General features: G+C 41.5%; 1 protein-coding gene across 1 annotated transcript in view; it reads right to left on the bottom strand.

Moving 5' to 3' along the window:
* Window positions 1–9,295: 9,295 nt before the first annotated feature.
* Window positions 9,296–25,576, bottom strand: part of hip1 (huntingtin interacting protein 1) — a 50,168-nt gene continuing 33,887 nt past the window's right edge. The window contains exons 12-31 of the mRNA XM_083886698.1: window positions 25,045–25,142; window positions 24,881–24,953; window positions 24,595–24,778; window positions 24,190–24,278; window positions 22,899–23,015; window positions 22,565–22,666; window positions 20,691–20,885; window positions 19,852–19,999; window positions 19,668–19,754; window positions 19,170–19,277; window positions 18,230–18,366; window positions 16,899–17,009; window positions 16,689–16,747; window positions 15,568–15,661; window positions 15,013–15,113; window positions 13,101–13,206; window positions 12,633–12,756; window positions 12,446–12,507; window positions 11,710–11,827; window positions 9,296–11,624 (exon numbers count right to left, since the gene is read on the bottom strand). Coding sequence (XP_083742824.1) covers window positions 11,614–11,624; window positions 11,710–11,827; window positions 12,446–12,507; window positions 12,633–12,756; window positions 13,101–13,206; window positions 15,013–15,113; window positions 15,568–15,661; window positions 16,689–16,747; window positions 16,899–17,009; window positions 18,230–18,366; window positions 19,170–19,277; window positions 19,668–19,754; window positions 19,852–19,999; window positions 20,691–20,885; window positions 22,565–22,666; window positions 22,899–23,015; window positions 24,190–24,278; window positions 24,595–24,778; window positions 24,881–24,953; window positions 25,045–25,142 — 2,124 coding nt within the window. The 3' untranslated portion in view covers window positions 9,296–11,613. The remainder of the gene's footprint in view (window positions 11,625–11,709; window positions 11,828–12,445; window positions 12,508–12,632; window positions 12,757–13,100; window positions 13,207–15,012; window positions 15,114–15,567; window positions 15,662–16,688; window positions 16,748–16,898; window positions 17,010–18,229; window positions 18,367–19,169; window positions 19,278–19,667; window positions 19,755–19,851; window positions 20,000–20,690; window positions 20,886–22,564; window positions 22,667–22,898; window positions 23,016–24,189; window positions 24,279–24,594; window positions 24,779–24,880; window positions 24,954–25,044; window positions 25,143–25,576) is intronic.

Raw genomic sequence — 25,576 nt, 5'->3', positions numbered from 1 at the left:
ACCGTAGTGCTCAGGGAAGGGAGGGGGTGAGCAGAGGAGCAGTTCTTTGTTGTAAATTTCAGCCTCTCCTCTAGATGGCACTATAAACTACTTACTTCACCTTTAAATGTGACTTATTTCCAAATATCACAAATTCAATTAACTTAAAAATAATGTAGTACTTTTTGCTCAGGTATATATATATATATATATATAAAAGGATATTATAATAATAATAATAATACATAAGACACTCCATATTGTACGTTCTAATGACCTGATCTCCATTAATCACCTAACCCTAACCCAGTTGGACAGGCCCCTTAAGACATTATTTAATTCATTAAAAGGCATCTTAAATAGCAGCTTTGACATATTCTCATATATTCTAATATTGTGTCAGCACAGTGACAAGAACAGCAAATAATAATAGTGAGAAAATGATGAGGCAGAAGATTAAGGGATGGCATGTCACGACAACCTTGACTATCTGCTGATGCCGATGTTAGTCCAATGTGGTCGGGGTTACTTTTTTTCATGAACAACCGAGCTGTTAACAACACATTTGTCACCAAAACACAACTGTGTTTAACTGCGTAACTAATATTTTTATATAAATAAACAGCCCACATGTTTACAAATGCTGCATTTTTGTGAAAAGTCGGACTCGTGTTGGATTTCTCTTCGTGATATGTGATCCGGTGATTTTGACTGTTACATAATATGAATATGGTGTCTCCTCGTAAATTGACCATGCGTCATCATCATCATCATCATCATCAGAGGAGGAGGAGGAATGTGGGCACATTGTACATCAGCTGTTACTGTGAGAGAAACAAGAAAACAAACAAGAGTAACAGCAGCAGGATCTTGGGTGCTCTTGCATCTCATCTCACTCAAACACATGAAACATGGGGACAGCTGCTGTGTGTGAGTGTGTGTGTGTACTTGTTGTGCGGACCTAAATCTGTTTACACAGTCACATTATTAACAAGTCCCCATAATGCAAATGACCACTTTTTAAGGTGAGGACATGTTTTAACGTTAGGCTGAGGTCAGGGGTCAGAGAGGATTAGGCCAGTAGGGATTATGGTTAAGTCTCCATGAAATGAATGTAAGTCAATGCAATGTCCTCAGAAGTGTGTGTGTGTGTGTGTGTGTGTGTGTGTTCTTGTACTTGAAGCATACTGAGGACCAGTGAGGGGTTTTAACCAACAAAGTGAGGTCATTTTTACAAAGTGAGGACATTTTGGCCGGTACTCACTTTGTCTTCATTCAAATCACTTCCTCAGGTTGTAAACATGCTATACTCTGTTTTTAAACACAGCTCCTCAATTTGGTACAAAAACCCGTTTTCCAGCCCCGGTGTTTCCCACACTTTTTGCTCTGGGGCTCCACCTGCAGACATTTTATTGTACGTCACCTAGTAGTTCTTTATAGATGTCATTCATGAAATAGATATTTGTAATTGTGTTGATTTACAAAGTGGAAATGCTGGTCCTCACTTTGTCAGCACTTATACCTGGTCCTCAATATGCAGCAAGTACAATAATGTGTGTGTGTGTGTGTGTGTAGGAGGGTTATGAGTGGGTAGTGTAAAGAGTCACACCTGTTAGTCATACATTAATCACGCTCCTCATCATACTTACTTTTCCTCCCTTCACTCCCTGTCCCTCCATATCTTGCTTTTCTCTGCTCCTCTGTCCATTACAGACCTCTCTCTCTCTCTCTCTCTCTCTCCCTGTGGGGTTGTTTTCAATGATCCCTCTGGGTTGATGTCTCCCTGTCTGTCTGACTTGGCTAACCCACTCCAAATCTCACTGCAGCAGATGGTGCTGTGTTTGCATTGAGCCAGGTTTCCTAGCAACCCTCTCTCTCTCTCTCTCTCTTTCTCCTTATCTATGTCTCTTCTTTCCCAGAGCAGGGCAGAGGAGGAGGAGGAGGAGGAGGAGGAGGAGGAGGAGGAGGAGTTGGTGTCCTGCCCAGCCCTCCTCTCTGTTGAGGTCTGTGTTTATGTCTGTCTTTTTTTTTTCCTGTCTGCCACAAGTAAGTAGGGCAGGGGGTTGAGTGGATGGATGGATGGATGGCTCCACGTGTGTGATGATCGGATGTGATGTGCAGAATGGACAAAAGCAGTCTGACGAGATCTGTGACCCTGTGCGACCTCGACGTGTTATGGTGTCAGGGGACACAGCTCACATCTGGGTCGCCCTGAAGTCTGTAAATGCATGCACGTATGCGTGCAGCTGACTTGTGTTCATCATGTGTGCCACTCTGTCACGTCTGCTACACGTAGAAACACGTCTGTAATCTGCTCTGCCGAGACACACACACACACACACTGCACAAAGACAAGAGGGCAGCCAAGGACTTCCATGGCATCGGATACTCCACAGTCCACCCTGACTCTGGACTCACACTCCTATTTGCACCAATAATGGCCGCTGAATATTTCAATATCACCCCATTTCTTCTGCCCGTGTCAGCTTTATTTCAGATTTTCAAATGAATATAAAAAGTGGTATTTACTGCATATAATATATAAAGTTAAAGGTCAATTTATTGTGACAGAATAATAATACAAACAACAATAATATAGAAAAAACGGTTAATAATAACCTTCCAACTAATTAACACTGAACACCCTCAGTATCTACTTAATGCTTTGTTATTTATGTTATTTTCAACTGAAACGTGAAATATTTTATGCCGTAAGAAAGCACTCACTTCCACTCAGTGTAATCCACCTAAATGTAATTATTTCTTCCTCGGGCCCAGACTACCATCCCAGAAAATCTCTTCTATCTCATGAGGTTATAATTGTTTTATAAAATAAATGTATTCTTTATTGGGCTGTGACTTAAATCCCCAGAAGATTTAAAAATTAATCCGAGCTTTAACTTTTTCAGTGACGTTGCTCACAGACAGACAAAGAGACAGAAAACCAAACCTCCAGGGGAGACAAAGTGACAGCAGTAAACAGCTGATAAATAAAATATAAATGTTTGTCCAGTTTATGTTATTATACGCTCATCTGTTCCATCTGTACAAATTGTGCTAAGACGTGTTAATGATCTTTTTCAGTGTTTTTATTGGTCCTCGCAAAAACATGGAAGTTGACATGAGCTTTCACACAGAAGCCTCAAAGCCTCTAATGGCTCTAAAGTGATCTTCCGTCATCTGCAGTCACAATCAAGCCAAACCACCACAGTGACACTGTGAGAAAGACGCGGGACAAATGGCTTCCACCAGTCACATGATCATGTCTGTGTCCTTCCCTCAGTAATTGCTTTAATTATTTATTCAGCGGCAATGTGGAGATGACACAAACACTTTATGACCACTCTTCTTGAAGTGTGTTGCCTTATTGGACAAAGAACAAACTATCTTTCTTATTCCTAATGCAATTTCCTGCTTGAAAAATGAGGTAATATTCCAGTAAAAGTATTAGTTGTTACCATACTATTACTACATAGCTACAGTATTGTAACATAAAGCGTTACAGAATGTGCCATAAAAGCTTTTTTCAGCACAAACAGATATAATTAACATTGTGCAGGCCTTCGCAGTTCCTCTGCTGCCAACAGGTGGCGCTATATGCTCTTGACCTACTGTGCATATGCTGATGATTTCTGGCCAGGTCTCTCATGCCACACAATAAGTTTTGAGCCGATTGGTCGATGTGTGACGGAATTACACTGTTTCGTGGCGAATGGCCAAAATTCCAATGGTTGCCGTGGCTACATCCTTTTGACCCAGCAAGACCTTTTGATGGTCTGGTACAAACGGACACTTTTTTTTTATGTTGGTACGACATCGCAACCCCAACCCCAACCCTAACCCTAACCTATTTACAAAACATACAAATCCAAGATGGACGAGATGGACACCAAATTCAAAATGGCAGACTTCCTTTTGAGTTGAGGCCATGGTCCTAATGGACTTTTTTGTTCGTCTTGGCCTGTAACATTTAACGTTTACACCAAGTTTCGTGAAATTTTTTGTGAAAAAACGTTCTGCTTTGGGTTTCACCTTCGGGGGCAGTACTGAGCCGTTTCTGCACCATTTCTTACGTAATTCCATTATTTTCAAAAACATTTTTGCCAGTTCAAATTTGTGTGCCAATTTTCGTCAGCTTTCACTAACGTTTAGTGCCACAAAATGCAATCCTTTTGGAAGAAAAAAACTATTCCTGAAGATGTGCTAGCTCTTTTCTAAAAGATTCACTTATATAAGTAAGTGACAGTCAGTAAGAATCCATGGAATAGTTTGTGTCTGCATATAAACGCTGCTGATGTGACTCTTCCTGAGCCACAGAGGGAAGAAAAGAGCCCCCAGCTTGTTTGTGTCCACAGACGTCATCAGCAGAGAAGGAGAGGGTTTTCCTCCTCAGCCTGTGACATCATATCTGTGTCAGGAGCTCAAAATCAGGCCGAGGCCAGCGAGGAAACAGTGCAGCACAGATCACAAGCACAAAGCAGGACTTTCATAGTGTCAGTGAGGACAGCCTCAGTCATTTAAGGATATAAACATTTTAAATTGTTCCCTATCAGGTTTTCTTTATCCCTGATGTTAGTCGAGCTATGATTCTCCATCTGGGCTCATGTCACACTCCATATAACCCGTAATAGGAGGTTTATCATGTGTGAGAATAATCTCACTGGATTTCGTTCAAATTTAACTATTTTAATTGTCTGTGACTCAGCAGCTGGTGTCGTTGCCATGGAGATAATGTAGAGATGGTGAGTGCAGCCCCTGAGACTGGAAGCACTGATGTGTTCTTGGAACATTTTTGCATTTTTCACTCTCGTTGGCACAGGTTTGTTAAAGTGGAAGGAACTCTTCTAGCTGATACACTGAATTCAGTCATTCCTCTCTTTTCATCTTATCAATCTTATCCCCTTCTTATTGATTTTTAAAGTAGAATGAAGAGAGAAGTTACTGCAATATTGTTGCTATGTTCTTCATTTTTATTTTTAAACCCCAAGCACTTTTTTAATTCCCAAAGGATTGCATTTTTCAGGCACTACTTTACTACTTGGTGAAAATTGGCACACACATCAAAACTGGCAGAAAATGTTATAAAATAAGGGTAACAAGTGAAAGTGGTGCAAAGCGACTCAGTAGTGCCCCCAAAGGTGAAACCCGGTAGGACAAAGCCAACACGAAGTTGCACCAAATTTCACAAAACTCGATATATAAACATGTCACAGCCCAAGATGAACAAAAAAGTCTATTAGGACCACGGCCTCAACTCAACAGGAAGTTGACCATTTTAAATTTGACGTTTGTCTTGGTGATTTGCACATTTGGTAATTTAACAAACTCGTCTGAGAATAATAATTGTCCATTGTCCAACACGCCAACCACAAGGTTTCGCAGATTCTAAAGTGCTTGGTCACAGCAACCATCGGAATTCTGCCTAATTTTCACCGTTCACTGCGAAACAGGAATCTGTGAGACCGACCCTGAACACGTCTACGAACACGAACTTCACCAGACAGGAAGTCAGCCATTTATTTTAGAATTTAGCCGCTCTTTTGCCACGAAAGTCCCGGGCAGAAATCATCAGCACATAAAAACCAAGTTGCGCCATCTGCTGGCTGTGAGGGCCTGCACAATGCCGCTGTGTTGTTGTCATTTGTGTGATGCTGCTGCTCACTGACCTTGTTTTGACTGGAATGTTGAACTGTCACGCTCATGGATGTCAGGTACATACATTAACTGCTGTAGTTATATGTCTTTATTTTGTTCTTTTGCTTTGTATGAAAGGTGCATACTACATACATCAAGTCTGATGTATTGCTCGAGGAGAATAAAAAATGAACCTGTTACTGTCAGTGTATTTATGGCATGTATATAGTAGATATACTGTAGTTTATGTAAGGTTGGAGAGGTACTGCTGCTGCTGCTGCTGCTGCTGCTGCTGCTGCTGCGGTGAAGCAGCCCAGCTCACAACTGCAGAGACTATAAATAGCTCCGTCTTCTTTTTTCTCATGAGCACCACCCACCACATTACCCATGTGATTTAAGACCAGCCTCAGAACAAAACAACACAGCAGCACCGTACCATGTTTTAATCACATCAGAGGAAACAAACTCACTGCTGAACAAGGACAATAAGTGCCAAGCCAAACCAAGCCAAACCAAGTCAAGTCAGTGAGGGATAAGTTAGTTTCTATTCATGCATTAAAACAAAACACTTATCACTTCACCCCACGGAGTGGGAGTAAAGTATTGTTTATAGTGGCTCTGTGCATCTGTTTGTGCTTCCACACTTGCACTTGCCAATATGACCAACAGTGGCCGCCAGAGGCTTGTTGAATGAATGGGCGTGAAGTCTGCCATCTCTGATTGCCTTGTTATGGTTTGTAATAATAATGTGAAATTTGTGAGGACACTTTGGTTGATCATTACAACTTTAAGGTTTTTTTTAAGGGTTAAGACTTGGTTTTAGGGTTAGGGTTAGACTTTGGTCCATGTTAGGGTTAGGGTTAAATTTAGGTTTGGGGATAGAAGATGGTTTAAAAAGGGGAGTCGACTGACTTTTTCCGGTGCACAGGCAGATGGGGCACAACAAAAGAATTAAACAAAAAAAACAGTAGTGTATTTCTGGTTTATAGTGGGCCAGAAAACTATTGACATAAACTGGTTCCCCTCCATCCACTACCATTGTAAAAGGCCTATGATGTTTTAATTTTGTAGCCCATAATACCATTGTTGTTGGGGTTAGGCACAGAGGAGGAGGAGTGGTTAAGGTTAGGCCCAATGGCCTGGGCAGGGCCTCGAAGAAAACTAGCTTGTGGGATGGATCTTGGAATCCCAGTTGTAAATCACTCCAGGTGAGACAATTCCGAACATGCCCAGGTGGATATGTTGGAGGCAACAAAGGCACCACAGCAGTTCAATCACCCTGCCAAAACAGCCCTGTTCAGAACGCTCTGTTTAGTAGTATCTATTTAGGTCCACCTTAAAATAAGTAAAACTTAAGGGACAGGAAATGACATCAGCCACAGAGGCTACTGGGAGCTAACAGCAGTTAGCTTTTTCGAAAAGTGATCATTTGCAGGCTCTAGCAGGCACATTGCCGTCATATATAACATGTATCCACTGTGATTTTCCTATGTTTCCTATTTTTCAAAGTCCAAATTCATGATCACTACAAGTTTAAAAGACAGATAATGGATGAGAGAAGTTAAGATTGGTGTGAAAATTGGTAAAAAAAAAATTCACAAGATGTGTGCACTGGGTGAGCAAAGTAAATTGACACCCACCCTTATTTTCTATCTGGGGAAGTGGTTTTTAGGAAAAATCTTGTATTTTCTGAGTTAACTACTTCCCCAGTAAATAACTTCCCCAATAAAACACAAAATACCATCCACTAAGAAGACACTTTCTAGGTAGGGTGTCTAGTTCCTCCAAAAGCACAGATGACCCCAATAAGGAAAAAAAAACACTTTAAAGTCCACACTTGAGTTGCATGTAAAACCCAATACACAGCAGAGGGGGGAAAATAAAGCACTCTGTAAGTTTTAAAGCGTAGGACATTAAGTGGTTCATTTGGCTGTTAGGGGAGAACAGACAGTAGAACTTGGTACCCTGTAACCCAATGAAAGGCCCCCCAGGGAGTGGTGGAGATTAAGGCACAAGACAAAAAAAAGTCTGAATCAAGAAAACAAAGTCTGTAAAATCACATGTAATCTCAATAACAAGTGAGCACCACTAGGTCCTAAAGTTTCAGAGGAGACCAGTCAGTAGTAAGTGCACACATCACACACTATATAATCAGAGATACCAGCCCCCAAATCCCTGTCATCCAATCAAAAAAAGAGGACACGCTCACCACAGCACATGATCCTAATCTCCAATCAACCACCTCACTATAAATACTGAGTGTGCGAGACAGCAATAACCAACACACATCTGTTGTATTGACTTTTGTAAAAGCAACTGAATGTTTTTATCCTGAAGTTTTTTTTACTATAATGTTATTAATTGATTTGTGGTTTTTTTTTTTAATTGATGTATTCATTTATATAAGTGCCCACAGGGTGTATGTGAGTCATATACAGTAAAATAAGTGTTACACAGATACAGCTCACTCACACAGGTCATTTAACTTCCTTTGACTCCATCTACTGAATCTATAGACTGTGTTTTATATATATATATATATATGTTTGTTTGTTTTTTGTTTTTTTTACATGCGTTTAGGACCGGGTAGTGAAACAACATATAAAACAACCCTAACCCAGAGCACTAAAGTTTAAATGATCCCCAAACCCCTCATCACGACAGTTGGCTGATTTTCTGCTTCATCAGTTTTACTTCTTCTTGTTGTTATTATTGTTGCTCAAACACTGGATCTGCCAAACTGCTGCACTGGCCCACAGTCCTGCTTATATCCTGTTATATTTAATGAGACACACCTGCTCTGTGTGAGCCATTTACTGATGCAGGAGCACCTGTCCAGTTTACAACTCCATTTAGCCAGAAAACCAACTCATTATTCAAAAACATCTGTACTTCACTGGGACTTATCAGGCCTCTGAGGTTAATTAAAGTTTAAAATTAAACACAGAGAATTGTAATTTAAAAGAGGTGATATAACTGAGGAAACACTGACATTGGCTGGATACTGTTGGAAGTAGGTTTAATTTCTCTGTGTTAAGAGTCTCAGTTGTGTTATTGCAGCTACGAGGAAATAAGAGACTTATCTGACGAGGTTGATCCTGGAGCACACTTTAGCCCAGATTATGGATTTCTGTAATCTCAGCAACAGTGGTTTCAGATGACATTGAATCATTTACGCTCAAGTCTAGCAATGCCTAACAAATAGCGGATCTGTTGCATGTTTCTTATTCCAAAGCAACAGATCGTGCAAAGTTATTCATTTGGATCCGCTTTGGACGTTTATTTATTTTCCATTCAGTGCCGAGCGAGCACTTAAAATTGCCTGAGTCGATGCTTTTCCTGGAAAAGATCTCACTCCCCAAAATAAAATCAATTAGGTGCATTAGGATTTTAGCCGTGCTCTGATGTAGATGCGAGGTTATTGCCCCTGTGAAACACAATTACAGAGCTCACACACACACGCTTTTCTTCCTCCGTTTGTGATGAAAACACAGTTATTAACAGCATAATTCTGCAAATTATCTCCCAAAAAAACCAGATGAAATGATGCAATTACTTCTAAGAAACGCTTAGGTTTTCACTGCATCAGCAGGTCAGAAGATATGTGAAATTCTCACAGCTGCTTTGTCTCACTTCGTGGAAAAAAGACAACAACAAAAAACCAGACCGCTCCACACTCGTGTGTATTAACAAGTTGAAATATTTATTTTAAAAACTGAAAAAATAAAAACAAACCCACCAACAAAGTTTTAGTACATCATACAAAGACATATTTCACTGTTGCTATGTGAGTATTTGTTTCTCTTTGACTACAGTGTGTGAGGCAGTTTGAAAGGCTGGCTGAGCTGGTATGACTACAGACACAGACCCCAGAGTGAGAGACGAGAGGCAAAGACGGAGAGAGGGAGGTTAATACAGAAGAGGACATGGGCGAGAAAACAACAAAACACAACTACAACAAGTCCCTCAAGGTGCATTTATCTTTCAAGACACTTAAAAATACAAAGAAAAGTGGACGAACCCTCCTTCGTTTCATCTAATCCAATTCATCAAATCAAATGTGCTGTGAGGGAAACGAAACAGAACCCTAAATTCCTGATTGAATATGATTATACACAGACCAGCAGTACTGCACTTTAGTGACCAAATGCTGCTCCATGTGTGTGTTTTGTTTCTTAAAAGTTATTGGCAAATACAATTTGACCAGTGTCTGTTAAATACCCAGTGTTGCAACTTCATTTTCAGAGCTACGCAGCTGAAGTGGAGCATCAAAACGAAGCATGTTAACACAGACGGAAAGACAATCACAATTGCTACCGTCAAACAGGAAGGAGAAAAAAGGGAGTCAGGTTTCAAAATGGATGTCAGCTCATCTCATGGTTTTTACACAAAGGCATGGTCCGTCTTCTCGCAGTCCGCAGTTTAAAGTCAGGTTATCAGTCTCGGTACAAAAATCTGTTAAATAACGACGCCGCGTGGAAGAAATAATGACTTACATTAGTCGACAGTCACCATTTTGTATCCCTAATAAGACTGTACTGAATCTTTAGATGTAAAAACAGATGCCATGTAAAGAAAGCAAGGGATTATTTCCAACAGTAAAAGGCTCATAGTTTTTTATATACACAGCTACTTGGTCTCAAGGAAGCTAATGAACGCTGCAGTCTTGTGTGCTGCATACGTCAGTGTCCACTGTGAGAAGGATTTATAAAACCGCAGTCCAACACTTTAAAGAGGCAGGTGAATCTTTCAACATTTCAATGATGGAGGTTTGTGCAGTGGGACTCCTTCGAATCCAACAATGACAAACTGTTAAGGATTTACAATGTGCCTCTTCTGCAGATTTATCAGACCCGTCTCCTGCAGTTGCCCTAAAAAGGATTATAATCCTCGCCAGGAGAACAGTCGCCATGTTGTTGGCAACATCTCTAGTCGGGGCTGATGCTTGCAACGCTGCTACAAACAACGCTGGGTCTGAGGCGGGATCTCGAAATGTATTCAACTTCAAACTTTCTGTGTTTGTTGTCAGAAAATAGACTTTCCTCCCACTGCCTCCCCTTGTACTAACTTAAATGTCTAAGACAAAACAAAGTAATTAGTGTTATTAGCGACACCTGTTGACCTTCCCATGATGCACTGCCACGTGTAACCTCCGATGTAGCATGAAGTAACTGGCAGTCTCTCAGCTCATCAGGAAGGAAGGCCAGTTTGTGTGCTAGTTCCCTGTTTTGTTCTGTTAAAATATAAAACAATTTTTAACAGTCACAGTTGTTACAATGATGAGGAGGTGAAAGGCAAAAAGTCCAGTGAACCAGCACCTGCATTGGTGTGGACTTAATAAGGTGATAATCTCACAGTGAGAAAAGAAAAGAAGAAAAAAAGGCAAGGTCAAACTGAGCAGCTGAGCTCCCTCGGCTTCAGAAGCTCAGCACCAACAAACGAGTGTTAAACAGGAGAACATGTACACGGTTTAGTGCCGGAGAAGACAGACAGTCACTCGTCTCCTCTCTTTCTGCTGAGAGCTTGTTCTTTGTGCCATCAGTCTTGGGGGTTTCTTGAGAAGACCTTGTGCTCATTATCATCTCTGCTGTGATTCCTCAATAAAAACCAGTAAAAGAAGAAACAAAAAGATGAAAGAGGAGGACAATAAATACTCTGAATAACTTTTAAACCGACAAAGTCCAGGGGCGAGAGGCAGAGGGAACGTGAGGCTGTGAAGTCGGCGGCTGCACTCTCTGGCTCTTCTCCCCCACTCCTCACATCCATTTCTTTCCTACTTCCGTCAAACCCCCGCCCTCCGCAGAGCCCTTCAGTGCCGTCCGTCACCAAAGCTTCCGGACACGGGTGGAGGAGCAGGTTTAGAGAAGAAGCACCTTTTCATTTGGCTTGGATCACAGACAAACAAAAAAGAGAAGAGGAAAAACAAAAAGGAGAGAGACTGAAGACAGAAGCCGGTCTTTTGGCAGAGGAAGGGGGGAGAGGTGGAGCGGAGGAAATGTTTCACCCTGTGCCTGTGGAAAAGACACATTTAAGTCTTTTTTTTCCCTCCTTAATGTAAAGTATTTTCAAAGTGCAGCGGTTGATCTTAATCCTTACCCTCGTCACTCTCGCCCCAGCCTTCTGCAGCTCCAGCCAGCTCATAATGCTTCTTCCTCAGTTCACCGAGACGCTCTCGCTCTTTCTGGAGACGAGTCTCCAGCTCCAGAACTAGCACCTGAGGAGGAGGAGGAGGTGCAATGGGGTCATGTTATACCCTATTTCTCCAAGTTAACTTAGTTCCCTGGTGTCCTAATGAACCTGTCTGGGACATGCTTTGGTCAAAATACCTTCAGGATGAAGCACCACAGCAGTTCAATCACCCTGTTAAAACAGCCCTGTTCAGAACGCTCTGTTTTGAGTGTCTGTCTCTTTAAATGCAAATGAGACACAGGAAACTACGCCAGCGTCACTGAGGCTCAGGCAGCTAAAAACAGTTAGCATTTGGATAAGCCATCATTTGCCCACTCTAGCCGGCACATTGCCATCATATATCAAATTTATCCACTGGACAGGTACATCCTCTGAGGCTGGAAGTTTGTGTAGAACTCTGTGCTGCACTGTGGAGCCAACAATAGAACACTTTGCGCACTGCTCTTCTGGATACTATTGCCCTCGCCTGTACTCCAATTCCAGGAATGTCTCATTGTAACATAGCAATGAGTGCGGAAGTCAACATCCCATGTTTTATCTCCTGTACTTAGACTCCAGAGTACCAAATATAAGTATTTCATTGATTAAAAAGTTGATTTTGCATAACATGTCCCCTTTAAGATTTACTAGAGACTTTGCTCACCTGTGCATCCATCTCCTGTCGCTTAATCTGTGTGAGAGTCATGCTGGAGAAGTCCATTGTGTCTGGAAACACAAACCAAAGAACCATGACATTCAACATTTAAGATTATCTAATACTGACAAAAGTCTGAAAGGAGAGCAAGTGGTCATTTTGTGTTATGATTAAATGAATAAATTAATAATCTCACCTTTTTCTTCAATCTGGGACTTCCCAGACTTGGTGGAGGCCACGACGCCGGCAGTGGCCTGTGTGACGCCACGGGACGCCTGCTGCAGGCGCCGCAGGTTGCTGCTGTCTTTGTCTGCTTTAACCTGTTAAGTAAAGTAAGTAGGTAAACACATTTTCACCATGGGAATGTTACTTATATCTGTATTCATCCAACTGTGTTAGTTCAACAAACCAAAAGGTTCTATAAACCAGGGTTTCCTGCTCCAGCACACCTGATTCAAATGCTCAGCTGATTAGCAGGCGCTGCAGAAGCCTGGTAACGAGCCATTCATTTGAATCAGGTGTGTCTGAGCAAGGACTGCGTGTCCCCAGGACCAGGATTGAGAATTTGATTTATTGATTTAAATAATCCAGTAGTCTTCTTGTATAAAGCAGCAAGTTTTCACTGGAAAAAAGACACCAACAAGTAAATGTATTCCTTATTTACCTTAGAGGCAGCTACTAGCTGTGCAGTGCTGGCAGCTATTTCATGTGAACACACCATCAACTCCTCATATTTCCCTTTGCCCTGCACCACCAGGTCAGCAGCATCCCTGGAATGACAGTGTGTAACTTTTAAACACAAAACATTCAAACCATGTATTTCTCAGATCTCATATGGCTCGGAGACATTCCGGAGCTACACACAGGAAGCGACATGTCTGGTATAAAGTACTTGAAAGCAAAACTTGAGTACAAGTATGTCACCAGAAAATGACTTTGGTAGACGTTAAAGTTACCTTTTAGAATATTACTTGAGTAAAAGTCTTAAAGTCCCTGACATTTACTGTACTTAAGTATCAAAAGTAATTCTCTGATATAAAATGTACTTTAAAATGTTTTAGAAGTAAAAGTAAAAGTATTGGTTGGCCACTCTACTCAGCTGAGAGCTGAAACAACTGCTACCTAGCTGTTAGATAGCTAAAACCTGGCGCCCGGAGTATACAACAAAAACCCGCAGACAGGAAACCAGAAACCCGGAGACCAGAGTTGGACACGGTAAACAACGAGCCGCTGGAGTGTTTTTAAGTCAACTTGGAGCTGAAATCTGTGGCTAATAGCTGAGCGGCTAACAGCTAGTGCTGCTAAAAACAACTAGCGACAACAAACAGGCATTACGTCACCAACTCTCTTTTATTTTGTAGTAATGAGTTAAGTAGATGGTTAAGGTAAATGTATCGGAGTATAAAAGTGCACATTTTATTTAGGAAATGTAGTGGAGTAAAAGGAAAAGTTGTCAGAAATATTTTCACAGATATTCTACTTAAGTATAATAACAAAGTGATTGTACTTGTTGTATTTGTTGGCCTCTGAAGTACAAACAAAGTATTTGTACGTCATTACATTACAACACTGGGAAGCGACAAGAAATGACAGCACAAGTGTAAATTGAGGCGAATGAAAACGAATGAAAATGTTTTTGAGAAGGACAGAAAACACAAATACACATGCACAAAAAGTTTCAGAAGTAAATTGTACTGCTCAAAATAAAACCTGCTTGTTCAGCAGTCATAAAGATGAACACTGACGTTACACACTGCTGTATACACACAAATGCTCCCTGTAAAGAAGTTACATACTGTATATTTAAGCTGTTTTTTTTTTTGTCTTTTTTAAACGAGTTAACTTTGTTCTTGATCTGACAAACTTTGTCCCGAGTTATACATACTCATTATGTCATAATGTAAAACCCTTTAGCACCGTGTGGGCCTTGGAGGTACTGCAGGTGCTGTTGACCTCTGAAGTTTTGCAAAAATCGGAGCCTATAAGTTTCTGAAATTTGACAGGGGACCCAAACAGATAATGCGAAAGTGAAAAAGCCGTCTATTGCTCGTTCTTTCAGGACTGGGTTTCAGAGCCAGGTAAAGATGACAACTTTTGTTAGAATATAAATATAACCTGATAAAGAAGGTAGAAAAAGACAATGATGTTTCTATAACTTCACTTCTTACTCTAGACTGAATGGGCACAATTGTTCATTGACTGAGGTGTATTGTGTGTGTTGTATTTGGGAATTTAGTCGACTGAGCGAGCAGCAGTTGTGCAAATAATCATGGCGCAACAGAAATATGTTGTCACTTTAATTTGGACACTATTTAGACATTAAATAAATTTACTGGACATTTCAACTTTTTTACGCTGATATACTCAGACAAGATGGTTTTGTGTGTGTTCAGTTTAGATGTGTGTTGATTTCCCCCCCTTTCCTCCTCTAATACACTGGGTGGGAATCTGTTTTTTGTACTGTGGAAATATGACAAGCAATAAACAAAAAAGTATGAGTCAGTGTTTTTGTTTACTTGTTAAAAAAACACAGTGCAGTGAGTGGGAGATGCTGTCGTGTGAGGACTGGGACTTACACCATGACTGTTGCTCCCCATCCCACCGCTTTGGAGGCAGAGATCAGGCCCTCAGTCCAGCGGGAATTCTTGGCATAAAATTCCTTCATGGAGGCTGCCCCCTGGTGGAGAAGAGAAAGAATATATAACAACAACTGTTACATGACCCACTTTTAGATGGATACACTGCAGCTATTCAACACACAGTTTATGTGCCAGTCATATCACAGTGTTAGTATGTAGGCTAAAAGAAGAGACTTTAAACCAATCTCCCATCACTAGCACACAACATTGGACCTCAGAGGCCCTCAATGTTCTGTCAAAATAAACAAATTTGGTTCTAATCTATCCAACACTTAAGATAATTATATCTTAAAAACAGAAAATGATTACACCAGAGAAGCTGGAACAATCGGGTCATCACTAAACACTGGTGTCAGCTCCAGAATCTGTTCATCAAACTAATTACACACTACACATGCAATAAATACAGAAACACTGACACATCTGCAACACGACTGGAGGAAAACTGTGAGTTATGAATTAGAGGAAGAATGAGCAGCAGTGATTACGCACCCTGCCGCTCTCCACGATGTCTCTCTGCAGCTCTTTGGAAGACAGGACGAGCTCCTTGATCGCCTGCATCAGTTCTGTGCACGATGCCAAGATCCTGCAGGGGGCGACAGAGCAGAGGTAAACACACTGTCCCGCTGGTAACTCTCCATGGAAGCTGATGATTATCAATCTCTCATTTAGATGAGAACAGAATCTGATCTGCTGCGCCTGTGCTGATGTCCTTCAGCTATTGAGACTTTAACCACAGTAAAGTGTCACCAAACCAAATGTGCAACAGTTATTTTTGACAACAGAGCAAAAAAGAGAGCGGCCTTGTCTTGTCTAGTGATTACATGGCTCCTGCACCACTGACCTAAATTCTCAAAGCAGTGTTTGTAGCTGCAGCTTTGTTTCCATTCATAATTGTCTCTCGCATCATTGGCACAGCAGTAATTGAGAAAACAGCACTTTATATTAATAATTAACTTGGTTTCTGTTTTAATTTACAGAGAGTATTTACACAGCCTTTATGTAGAACACACAAATAACACATGAGTGTGAACATATATAGTAAATGTAGGAAAAGAGCTACGTTATTCCTGCAACACTGGACGTGTTTCAGCCTCAGGAGCTATTAACAGCACACTGTACACTGTGAGTGACCCTTAATAGACTTAAGTCATTTTTAACTTGCACTTCACAGTTTGTGAAGACACTACAGGATTACATTCTGCAGGTTCAGACTTTTACCAATTCTTCGCACATCCCTCCACATCAGAGCGTGACCGAAATTTCATGTGACCACTGCGTCTGATTAACTGTGTGATCAGCTTTTTTCATTAAAAAACAAGAGCAGGAGAATAATTACTTCCTCAATCTTCTGATTCTTTTTAGTTACTTATCTTTTTTCCACATTTTTTGAAAAGAAAGTTGTTGCTGTTCTGCATTTTATCCACTGCTGGTTTCATATGAAACGGTTTCTTCTTAGATCTTAATAAAACCTCACTGCTGGGTAACCACAAAAAACCCCAGAAATTATTGTTTTGGGGGTGAACTGAGTTTCTATTTTAGTGAAGTGTGCTATTCTTGAAAGTGTAATAATGGTGGATTAAGTCATGTTCCAGCTCTAATCTGCATTTTACCTCTCGTTGACCTCCATCTTGACTCCTGTATCAACGGCTCGAGACTTGTTGAGCATTTCCTGTTGGAGGACACAGAGGAGGATCAGTGTTGTAAAGTGAAAAAGGGGGCAATGTTTTCACACAGCACGCAAAGACCGGCACAGAACATTTAAACACACATCTTCCATCAGACGCTTACGCCCTCACACACAAATACACACACTTAAGCACCTCTATCCTGGCAGCGGCAGATTCCACAGCAGCGGAGGTGGCAGCCATTTCCTGCTCCACGAGATCTCCCAGCTCCCCCTGCTGCAGCTCCAAACCACGAGGACGCAGTTTCTGAGAGAGTTGAACAAGGACAGGGACATTATTGAAATATAATAAAAGTACAGGATATCACTACAGCAACTGCAGCTACAGCGTGACCCTTTTTACCCCAATCCCTTCTCCCGTCTTCAGAAGTGAGTGACGAGAGCTAGCGTTTGAAATTTCCCCTGACAAAATGCACTAATTGCACTAACTTAGATCACCCGTGCCGAGTGAGTCTTCTTCAGGAGCGCTGTGGTCACGCACACACTCTCTCTGTTCTCTTTTCTGTGTGGTTTGGTTTAGTAGCCTACTTTCTAGAACTTCTTTTACACCTTATAATACTCCCACAACCATGTTTAACCCACTCACTATATCTCATCTTTGTAGTTTTAGTTTAATGTTCTGGTAACACTTTGGATTAGGGAAAAATACCATTAACTAGGTGCTTACTAACATGCATATACAAGTAGCATACTAGCCCTTTATTAGTAAATATTAAGCACGTATTAACACCTTATGTAGGAAAAATCTTAATTCATGTCGTAAAAGAGGTAGAATAAGGTGTTAATACGTGCTTAATGATAACTAATAAAGGGCTAGCATGCTACTTAGCAAGCACCTAGTTAATGGTGAATAAGTGTTACCAATGCTCTTAATGTTGTTTGATTTAGTTCAAATCTGGTTTAATAAATAAAATAATTTGTTGACAGTTAACACAACGTTGTGCTTTTCTTTTTGTCGTGACCTCCTGACCCGGGGTCATCATCATAACAGTGAGCAGATCTAACATGTTTATGTCGGAAATTCAACATGCTGTCGTCAAGGCAGCAGCATTAGCCTCTCTGGATTAGATAGCTCACAACTACCCAAACCATAAAGACCTCTGTCTTTATGGTTTAGTCGTGTAATTATTTTGGTGGTGCACTGGCAGCGCTCAATTGTCACAAGTGTGGATGGTGCCCTCTTGTGGTCATAGCTGATATAGCGTATATTTTTTATATATAAGTCGCTTCTGAATGTAGGTAGCATGGCCACTAAAACTACGAAAAAAGTGTGACTTATAGTCCCGAAAATACGGTATTAACATCCATACTGAGTGATCAAGACTCAGTGATGTATAAGCACTGATGAGTGTAAAAACAACCTGAAACTTCAGGTTAAAAAGTGGTCTCTAATCGTGTTGGAATGAGTGGTAGGTTGTGGTGCAAGGTGCGAAATGGGATTGGGTGATTTGTGTGTCAGTCTCAAACCTCTGCAGTGGCGAGGATGGCCTCCAGAGCTGCCTTGAGTTTGCTGTTGTCAGCTGCAGCCAGGTTGTCCTGCTGCTTCATCTGCTCCAGCAGAGACAGCGCCTCAGCCCCGCACTTCTTTACACTCTCTGTCAGAGCTGACAGGGGCACAGACAAGGACAGAAGGGAGGATGATGGTGGTGTCATTATCACCCACATATCTTAATCACAAACAACCACTGACAACACAACAATACAAAACAAACACATCTGCTCTCATTCTAAATATGATTTACCCTCAAGTTTGCTATGAAAATACCATAAATGTGTCCTCTGTAACCTGGCAGCTGCAGCTGTAGAGTTAATTATACCAACGTCCCCTCAAGCCAGGTGTCGCCTCTCTTAGAGGCGGAAGAGGGAAACTGAAACTCCCTATAGAGCAGCTGTGGTGCTGTGTTTTTAGACACAGGACAGTACACAAACATTTAAATACAATAGCTCGAGTTCTCTTTAAATGTTTTTGCAAAGTGGGAATATTTCGGGTCAGTGCAATTCTCTCTCTGACCAGAGTGTTGTTTTATTTGGGCATGTTTAGACTTACCCAGGCTGCTAACATCTCCCGAGAGAGTACATTCTGCAAACATTACTTCCATGTGAAGTCAGCAAAACACTCTAATGCTGGATGTTTTGGCTGAACTTCTGTCGCGAAAGACTTTTTAAAGAGCATTTTCTCATCGCAGTGGAAATGCTGCAGCAGGACATTCGGTTCTAACGCAGATTGAGGTTCTAATCTATTCATCTACACACACACACACACACACACACACACACACACACACACACACACACACACACACACACACACACACACACACACACACACACACACACACACACACACACACACACACACACACACACACACACACACACACACACACACACACACACACACACTTACCATCACCTTGCTCCACAGGCACCATGTGTGAGGTGGCACTACCCTGAACGATGGTGTCTCCCACCAGATGGCCACACTGTGTCACCACTCGCAGCAGCTCGCACACACCTGAACAAAACAATACACATGAAAGTTAAAGCAAATACACACATGCACGCACGCATGCAAGCACGCACGCACACACACACAGGAAGGCTTCTTAATAAGACCTAAGCCTCAAAATGTGTTTTGCTTGTTTTAACCCTAACATTGCCAGAAAAAGTTGTTTTGCACAGAATAACTTTCAATATCTGGCAGTTGTTGACAATTTACTTTATGCTAAAATAGTGTATTAACAATTTATATTGAAGAAAAACACTGTTGTACATGAACACCAGCCTTTGCATGTTGCACAGGTGACAATGACAACGTCCCTATCTGTATGCGGTCACTAGAATAAGAATAAATGACCCAAACAAAGCAGTAGCTGAATATGGAGTCATTTCTCACTCCTCTCACCTGTGTTGTCTGTTATGAAGGCCTCTCTGGCTGAATGGAGTCGATCCATGCAGTCTAAAGAGGCCTGACATCTGGATGCTAGGTAGTCTGCAGAGACATGACAACGTGTACGCACAGCACTGGTCAGTGGATTGTTCACTTAAACAGGTCACAGCAGCATCGTTGTATATTTAAAGCTGCCTACCCGCAGAGCTGGTGCAGCTGATGTGCGCCGGGTCGTTGATCTGAGCCAGTGAGTCCCGAATGATTTTCTCTGCCTCTTCCACAGCTCCCTGCAGACTGGACCAGCGAGCTGCCACCAGCTGGCTCTCCAACGTCTGCTCCCTGCTCTCCTGTGGACGCAGACAAGCACTGACCACGTTAACCATCCACTTTAAATCAATAAACAAATAAATAAATGTAAAATCCGGTACAATAATGTAAATAATAATCAGCAAAAGCTTTTTATCTGAGTCATGTTGGAGAATGATGTCTTTGAAATGACTCAGCACAAATGTGTTGTTAACAGCTTCATAGTTCATAAATGGTCTAAAATGAGTACCGATAATGACTAATATCGGTATCGGGAGATACTCAAGTTTGTGATATCAGTATCAGACACATTGGTCAGGACACAATGCTTGTATGCATTTATTACAGTTCATTAAAAGTTAATAGTCCAGTATGTAAAAAGTGTATATTCAATGTAAAATTAAAAAAATACCTTGGTTTTCATAGCCTTAGAATAATTTATATCTTATAGAACTTTTTTGCAGCCATGTTTTTACAGCAGCCCCAAATGGACAAACCAGCCAGAGGGTGTGTTCTGGATTTTTAAGCTGGAGCTTACAATGCAAACAAAAGGAGACTGGCTCCACCAACATAAACACATGCTTCATGTGGAGAAAATTATAGAGCACAAGGAGGAGCAGAAGATTTGAAAGAGATCAATACATCCTTCCTGCATTCTGCAGTCTCACCATTAGATGTCACTATTTCTTACAAACTGTAACTTTTTAAATGACAAAATGACAAATCCTTCACCTTCTCATTGAGCTGATTCTGCAAGGTCTCCGCTGTCTTCACCCCGCTCTCCCTCTCAGTCACCAGCGAGCTTTGGACTCGCTTTAGCTCCTCCCCCTGGGCCACCAACTCCGCCTCCACCTTGGACAGGGACTGCACCAGCTCGGCCTTCTCGCACTGCAGGGTCGCGAGCTCGGTGCTGAGCGCTTCGCTCGACTGCATGAAAGAAACAAAAAGACACAGCAATAAAGACGGGGAAGGAGGTTTGACTGGGACAAAGAAGAGACTGTTGTGTCAGGATGTGGTATGATAATAACCATCTTCAGCTAGTTATTACAACAATGTTGTCTCCATTTATGTTGTTCTCCAAAGAGGTTTGGGTTGAGGTCAAGTTCACAATTAAAGGGACTTGTGGTTGCACAACTAGGCTGAAGTGCATCAGCCATTAATTATGGCGACAGAGTGAAGTGACATCACATCCTGTGCACTCAGGGTTTGTCAAATTAAACCATTAATCTGTTATAACTCATTTATAGCTAGGATAATTTTGTCATTTCAGGGTTATATAATGAAAAAGGCAGGTGAGAGACTTACAGCCTGAGAGCCAGCAGATTCCATACAGAGTGTTGAGAGAGGAAAGAGAAACAGGAATGTTAAAAATGTCGATTTCTACGACAAGAACGAGTGAGAGTGAGACACTGGGGAATGAGATGGGAGAGACGGGAAAGTGGGATGCTCTATGTGAAGGGGCTATTGAAATTAGAGGGATGGAGGAGGACAGAGGGAGTGACAGGGCTGATGTGGAGTAGCTACAAAAATAGGAGCGAGGAGTGGGAGGCTGAGAGACACAGAGGAGGAACGAGGAAGTATGCGCAGGGAGAAAAATGTGAAACCTCGGGGGAAAAGGCAATCAGGATTTATTAGTGTGTGTAAGCACCGTCCTATCATTCCATGTTCGAAATATTCCATGTTTTTCTATTGCTCTCGTCTCCACTGAGGCAGAACACGAGGAACCAAACATCAACATTTAAATAAGCAGCTGTTTGGACAAGATTTAACTGCTTCTGTGTTTTCATTTCCTTCAAATAAATGCAGAGATTGAGAAACATTGAGGATGAAAAACAAAAGAAAGGGGAGTGAAGATGATTTAGCTACTGTTTATACAACGTTCTCATAATTCATTCAAACACTGACAAATACACTTGAAGCGCGACGTTGTCTGAGCCTCTGAAACGGTCACTGCAGAAGAACAGTCAGTGACAGTGAGGCAGGAGAAAGCCTGAAGTGGAGTGTATGTGTGTGTGTGTGTGTGTGTGTGTGTGTGTCAGAGAGGGAGTTTGAAGAGAATAAGGAGTGTGACAGAAATGAGAAAAGGTGAAATGCATGAACTCAATAGACAACACAGTTGATTTCTACGCCCATGACCAAGCACAGAAGGGAATTAGGTTTCCAACTAGAGGGTTGAATACCATGACGATGATGTATTAAAACAGAGAGGTCAAACTCATGATCATTAATCACTAATTGGTGTGCGTGCAAATATAAGCTATTGTAATCCGACTATAACAGCCAGAATCTCGGATCTGTTGCTGTCGTCATCAAAAATTATTTTTGGAAAATCTTGATCCCACATACAGAATTGTACTCTCTCATTCTGTGTCTAACTTCCTTCGTCAGAGATGTAGGAGGATTCTGACTTGGAGAATAACGCGATAATAGCAGGGCGTAAAATATATAAATCAAGTAATTGAGTACTAGAAAAGGAGTGTTGTTAATATTAGATTTATGCCAATTTTAATCCATTAAAGATCATCTACTTTTTATTTTTATGAATAAGTTCATCAGCTTTTCTCAGGCTGTCTTTGTTTGCACATTTACACAGAGATGAGAGTGACCTGCTGTGACGAGGCCACGGTCGTCTTCAGGGTGTCCAGCTCCGCCCGGCTGGACACCAGATCCCTCTGAATCTCCTGAAGATGCTCCAGCTGTTCCCGTTCCTAAGCAGAGAAGAGACCAGAGCTCACTTCAGAAGCTGGAATTCACTCACTTTGACTTTGGAATCTGAATTCCTATATTTGTATTAAATTGCTGCCTTATTATGTTAGCGCTGTACACATGCACTCCAGAGAGTAAGGCTGGAGTCTTACAGTTGGATTCACAGTCACTTAATTGGCTGTAAATCACTGGGATGTGAGCACAGGTACACACACACAGGTCATTCATCCTCACCTGTCTGTCTGCAGCCTCCTGAGCTGTTTTCACCTTCTCCTGCATCTCTTTCCTCACCGTCTCTACCTCATCCTGCGCTGCCCGAGCCACCGTCACCTGCCGGGTCACCTCTGCGTTCTACGGGACACACAGATGTACACGTGCAGAAAAGAAAGAATTAGCACAAGGCTGTGTCCGCAAAAACAAAAGGACACTGAGAGGAGAATTGTACTGAAGCCACTTTTTCAATAGTCTTCACAGTCTGCGTTACCAAAATCACTGCGTTGCACCTTGGCCAAACAATTAATGTCACCCATGAAATAAGCTGTTTGTACAGAGGCCCAGACAACTCAGGAAATTGGTATAACGTGTGCACAAAATACTAATTCATAATATTAATCTCATTCCTGTGAATTAGCTTGAGAGTTGTGTAAGCAAAAAGGGCCGCGAGAGGACTGAAGCTGCACGCTGGACAGAAATGATGGTGTAATTGAGTTTTATTTTAGGATGGGTATGAGTTACAAGGATATTATCAAAAGCCTAACATTGCAAGGAATCATTATTACAGAATTATTACACAAATTAATATTTTGTGTGCACACTTATTTATACTTATTTCGTGGCCACAAAGTACAGTTTTGTTCCCCACTGTTATGTCTGGAGCAACACAGATTTGACCAAAACATTGCACTCAATCACATCAATGACAAACTTTACCTTTTTGAAAAACCCATATCAATCCATATGTTAGCCTAAATCACTTTTTAAAGGTGCATTATGTAATAAATCTTAAGCAACTGGCCATAAAATCCTCCTAATATGTCACAGAGACTCAGGAATAATGTTCATATAACAAACTGAACTCACCAACAACAACAGCACAGCCAAAATATTCACATTAAAAAAAATATTTTGCTGTCCGCAAATCATGTTTATGTTTTGAAATCATGTTGTGGCATGTGGCCCCACCTACCGCCGTCTACCAACCATTGCAGTCAGTAGAGTCTCAGCTGCCAAGCAACCACAGGTTGCCAGTTACGTCTGAGCTACAATGGCGGAGAAAACGAAACCTAAAAGACCTTGGTATTTTCAATTTGAGTGTAGTAACCGTTCTTGGCCACATTCTTACATATGGTGCCTTTAATTATTTAATTAATAATAATTGATGTAACAAGAATACAAAACAAAATTCAGCAATTTCCTTCAACCTGCTTTTTCATGTGTGACTTCCATTCTGTGTCTGACCAATGCAAGTTAGCAAAATAAAGTGTAATTGAACTTGGGTTTTTTTGTGGATGTATGTCTTTCTCACCTTCCTCAACAGGTCAGCGTGACTCTGAACCAGCTCTGTGTACTTCTCCTTCAGTTTGGTGTAGCGCTGCTCATTGGCCTGAGCTTTTTCTGTTGACACACATGAAGACAAACACAGTCACTCGCTGAGGAAGCGACATCAACAAGTTCTTCCTTCATTCACTCAATCTCAGTTTGAGAAATTAAAAGTACCAAACAACGCAACTTCCAGTTTTGTGCTGGTTTCATATGGGTCTGAGAATTTTAGTATCACTTCAAAACTTCATGCAACCGAGTCTAAACGATAAAATGGAAGGGAAATGCTTAGGGAACGGGAACACACTCCTCTATCAAGTTTTTTAACTTCAGCGCGGTCATAATTTCACACACAATGTGACAAAGTCCAGTCAAAGATCCAACAACTTACTCTCAATCTCCGTCAGGCTCCGCTGCTCCTTCTCCGTGTCCTCTCTGACCCTCCTCAGGTCGTCCAGCTCGGCCTTCAAGAACTCGCTCTCTCCAAGAGCCTGCAGCCTCAGGTGGCTCTGCTCGGCAAGCTCTGCCTCCAACTCACTGATGCGCCCCCTCAGCACCTGACACAACCGACCGCTCTGGTGACAGACGGAGAGAGAAAGGATGATAAATAAATGTCTCGGTAGGTTTAAAGTTCTGTGAGAGACAACAGGGTTAAACAAGGTTGTTTGATTCTTTACCTCCACTCTGAAAGACTCCAGCTCGTCTTTGAGAGCCTGGATCTCCCTCGTCAGCTGTTCAATGAGGCGATCTCTGACGGACACAGAAATGTACATGAATTCTTCACTGTGTATGTCATTTTCTACACATGTATAGTCTTGAAATAAAAGTTGGTGAGCCTCACTTGTCGTCCTTGCGCATGCCGTTCTGACTGTTGAAGTTGAACGGGTCTATAGCGGCCGATGTGCCGAACAAGTCGTCAAACTTGGTCTCCACAGGAGCCTGGGGATTTAAAACAAGGACTTTAAGAGGCCCGCCAAGAAGAACTCAATGAAATGTGTGTGATAAGACCAATCTTTTGATGTTATTATTTGAGTAACTGTCTTTATTTTGCCAAACACGATCACTTTATACATCCACCAGTTTTACGAAGCAAGAATACAAATGTCATCGTACTGCTCCTGCACCAGGTGCTTTGCAGCTGAAGTGTGGATTAAAAATTATCTAATTTTATCAAATTCCTCAAGAAGGAAAAATATGTTTTTTCTTAAGATCCTGTCCACAGCCAGCTGACATTCCAGTTTGAAAATAAACCAGATGTTTAGAGCAATTTTACAAATCATTTTCTAAGACATGTGGCTCTGTATGAGAACTGGGTTGTGGAGCAGGTTATTTCTATATCTTTCATCGCTGAATGCACTCATTATAAGACAAGG

Source organism: Microchirus variegatus (genome assembly GCF_963457635.1).
Source record: "Microchirus variegatus genome assembly, chromosome: 3".
Classification (NCBI taxonomy): Eukaryota; Metazoa; Chordata; class Actinopteri; order Pleuronectiformes; family Soleidae; genus Microchirus; species Microchirus variegatus.
The sequence above is the reverse complement of the archived record's forward strand: the minus strand, read 5'-3'. Positions and strand labels throughout refer to the sequence as shown.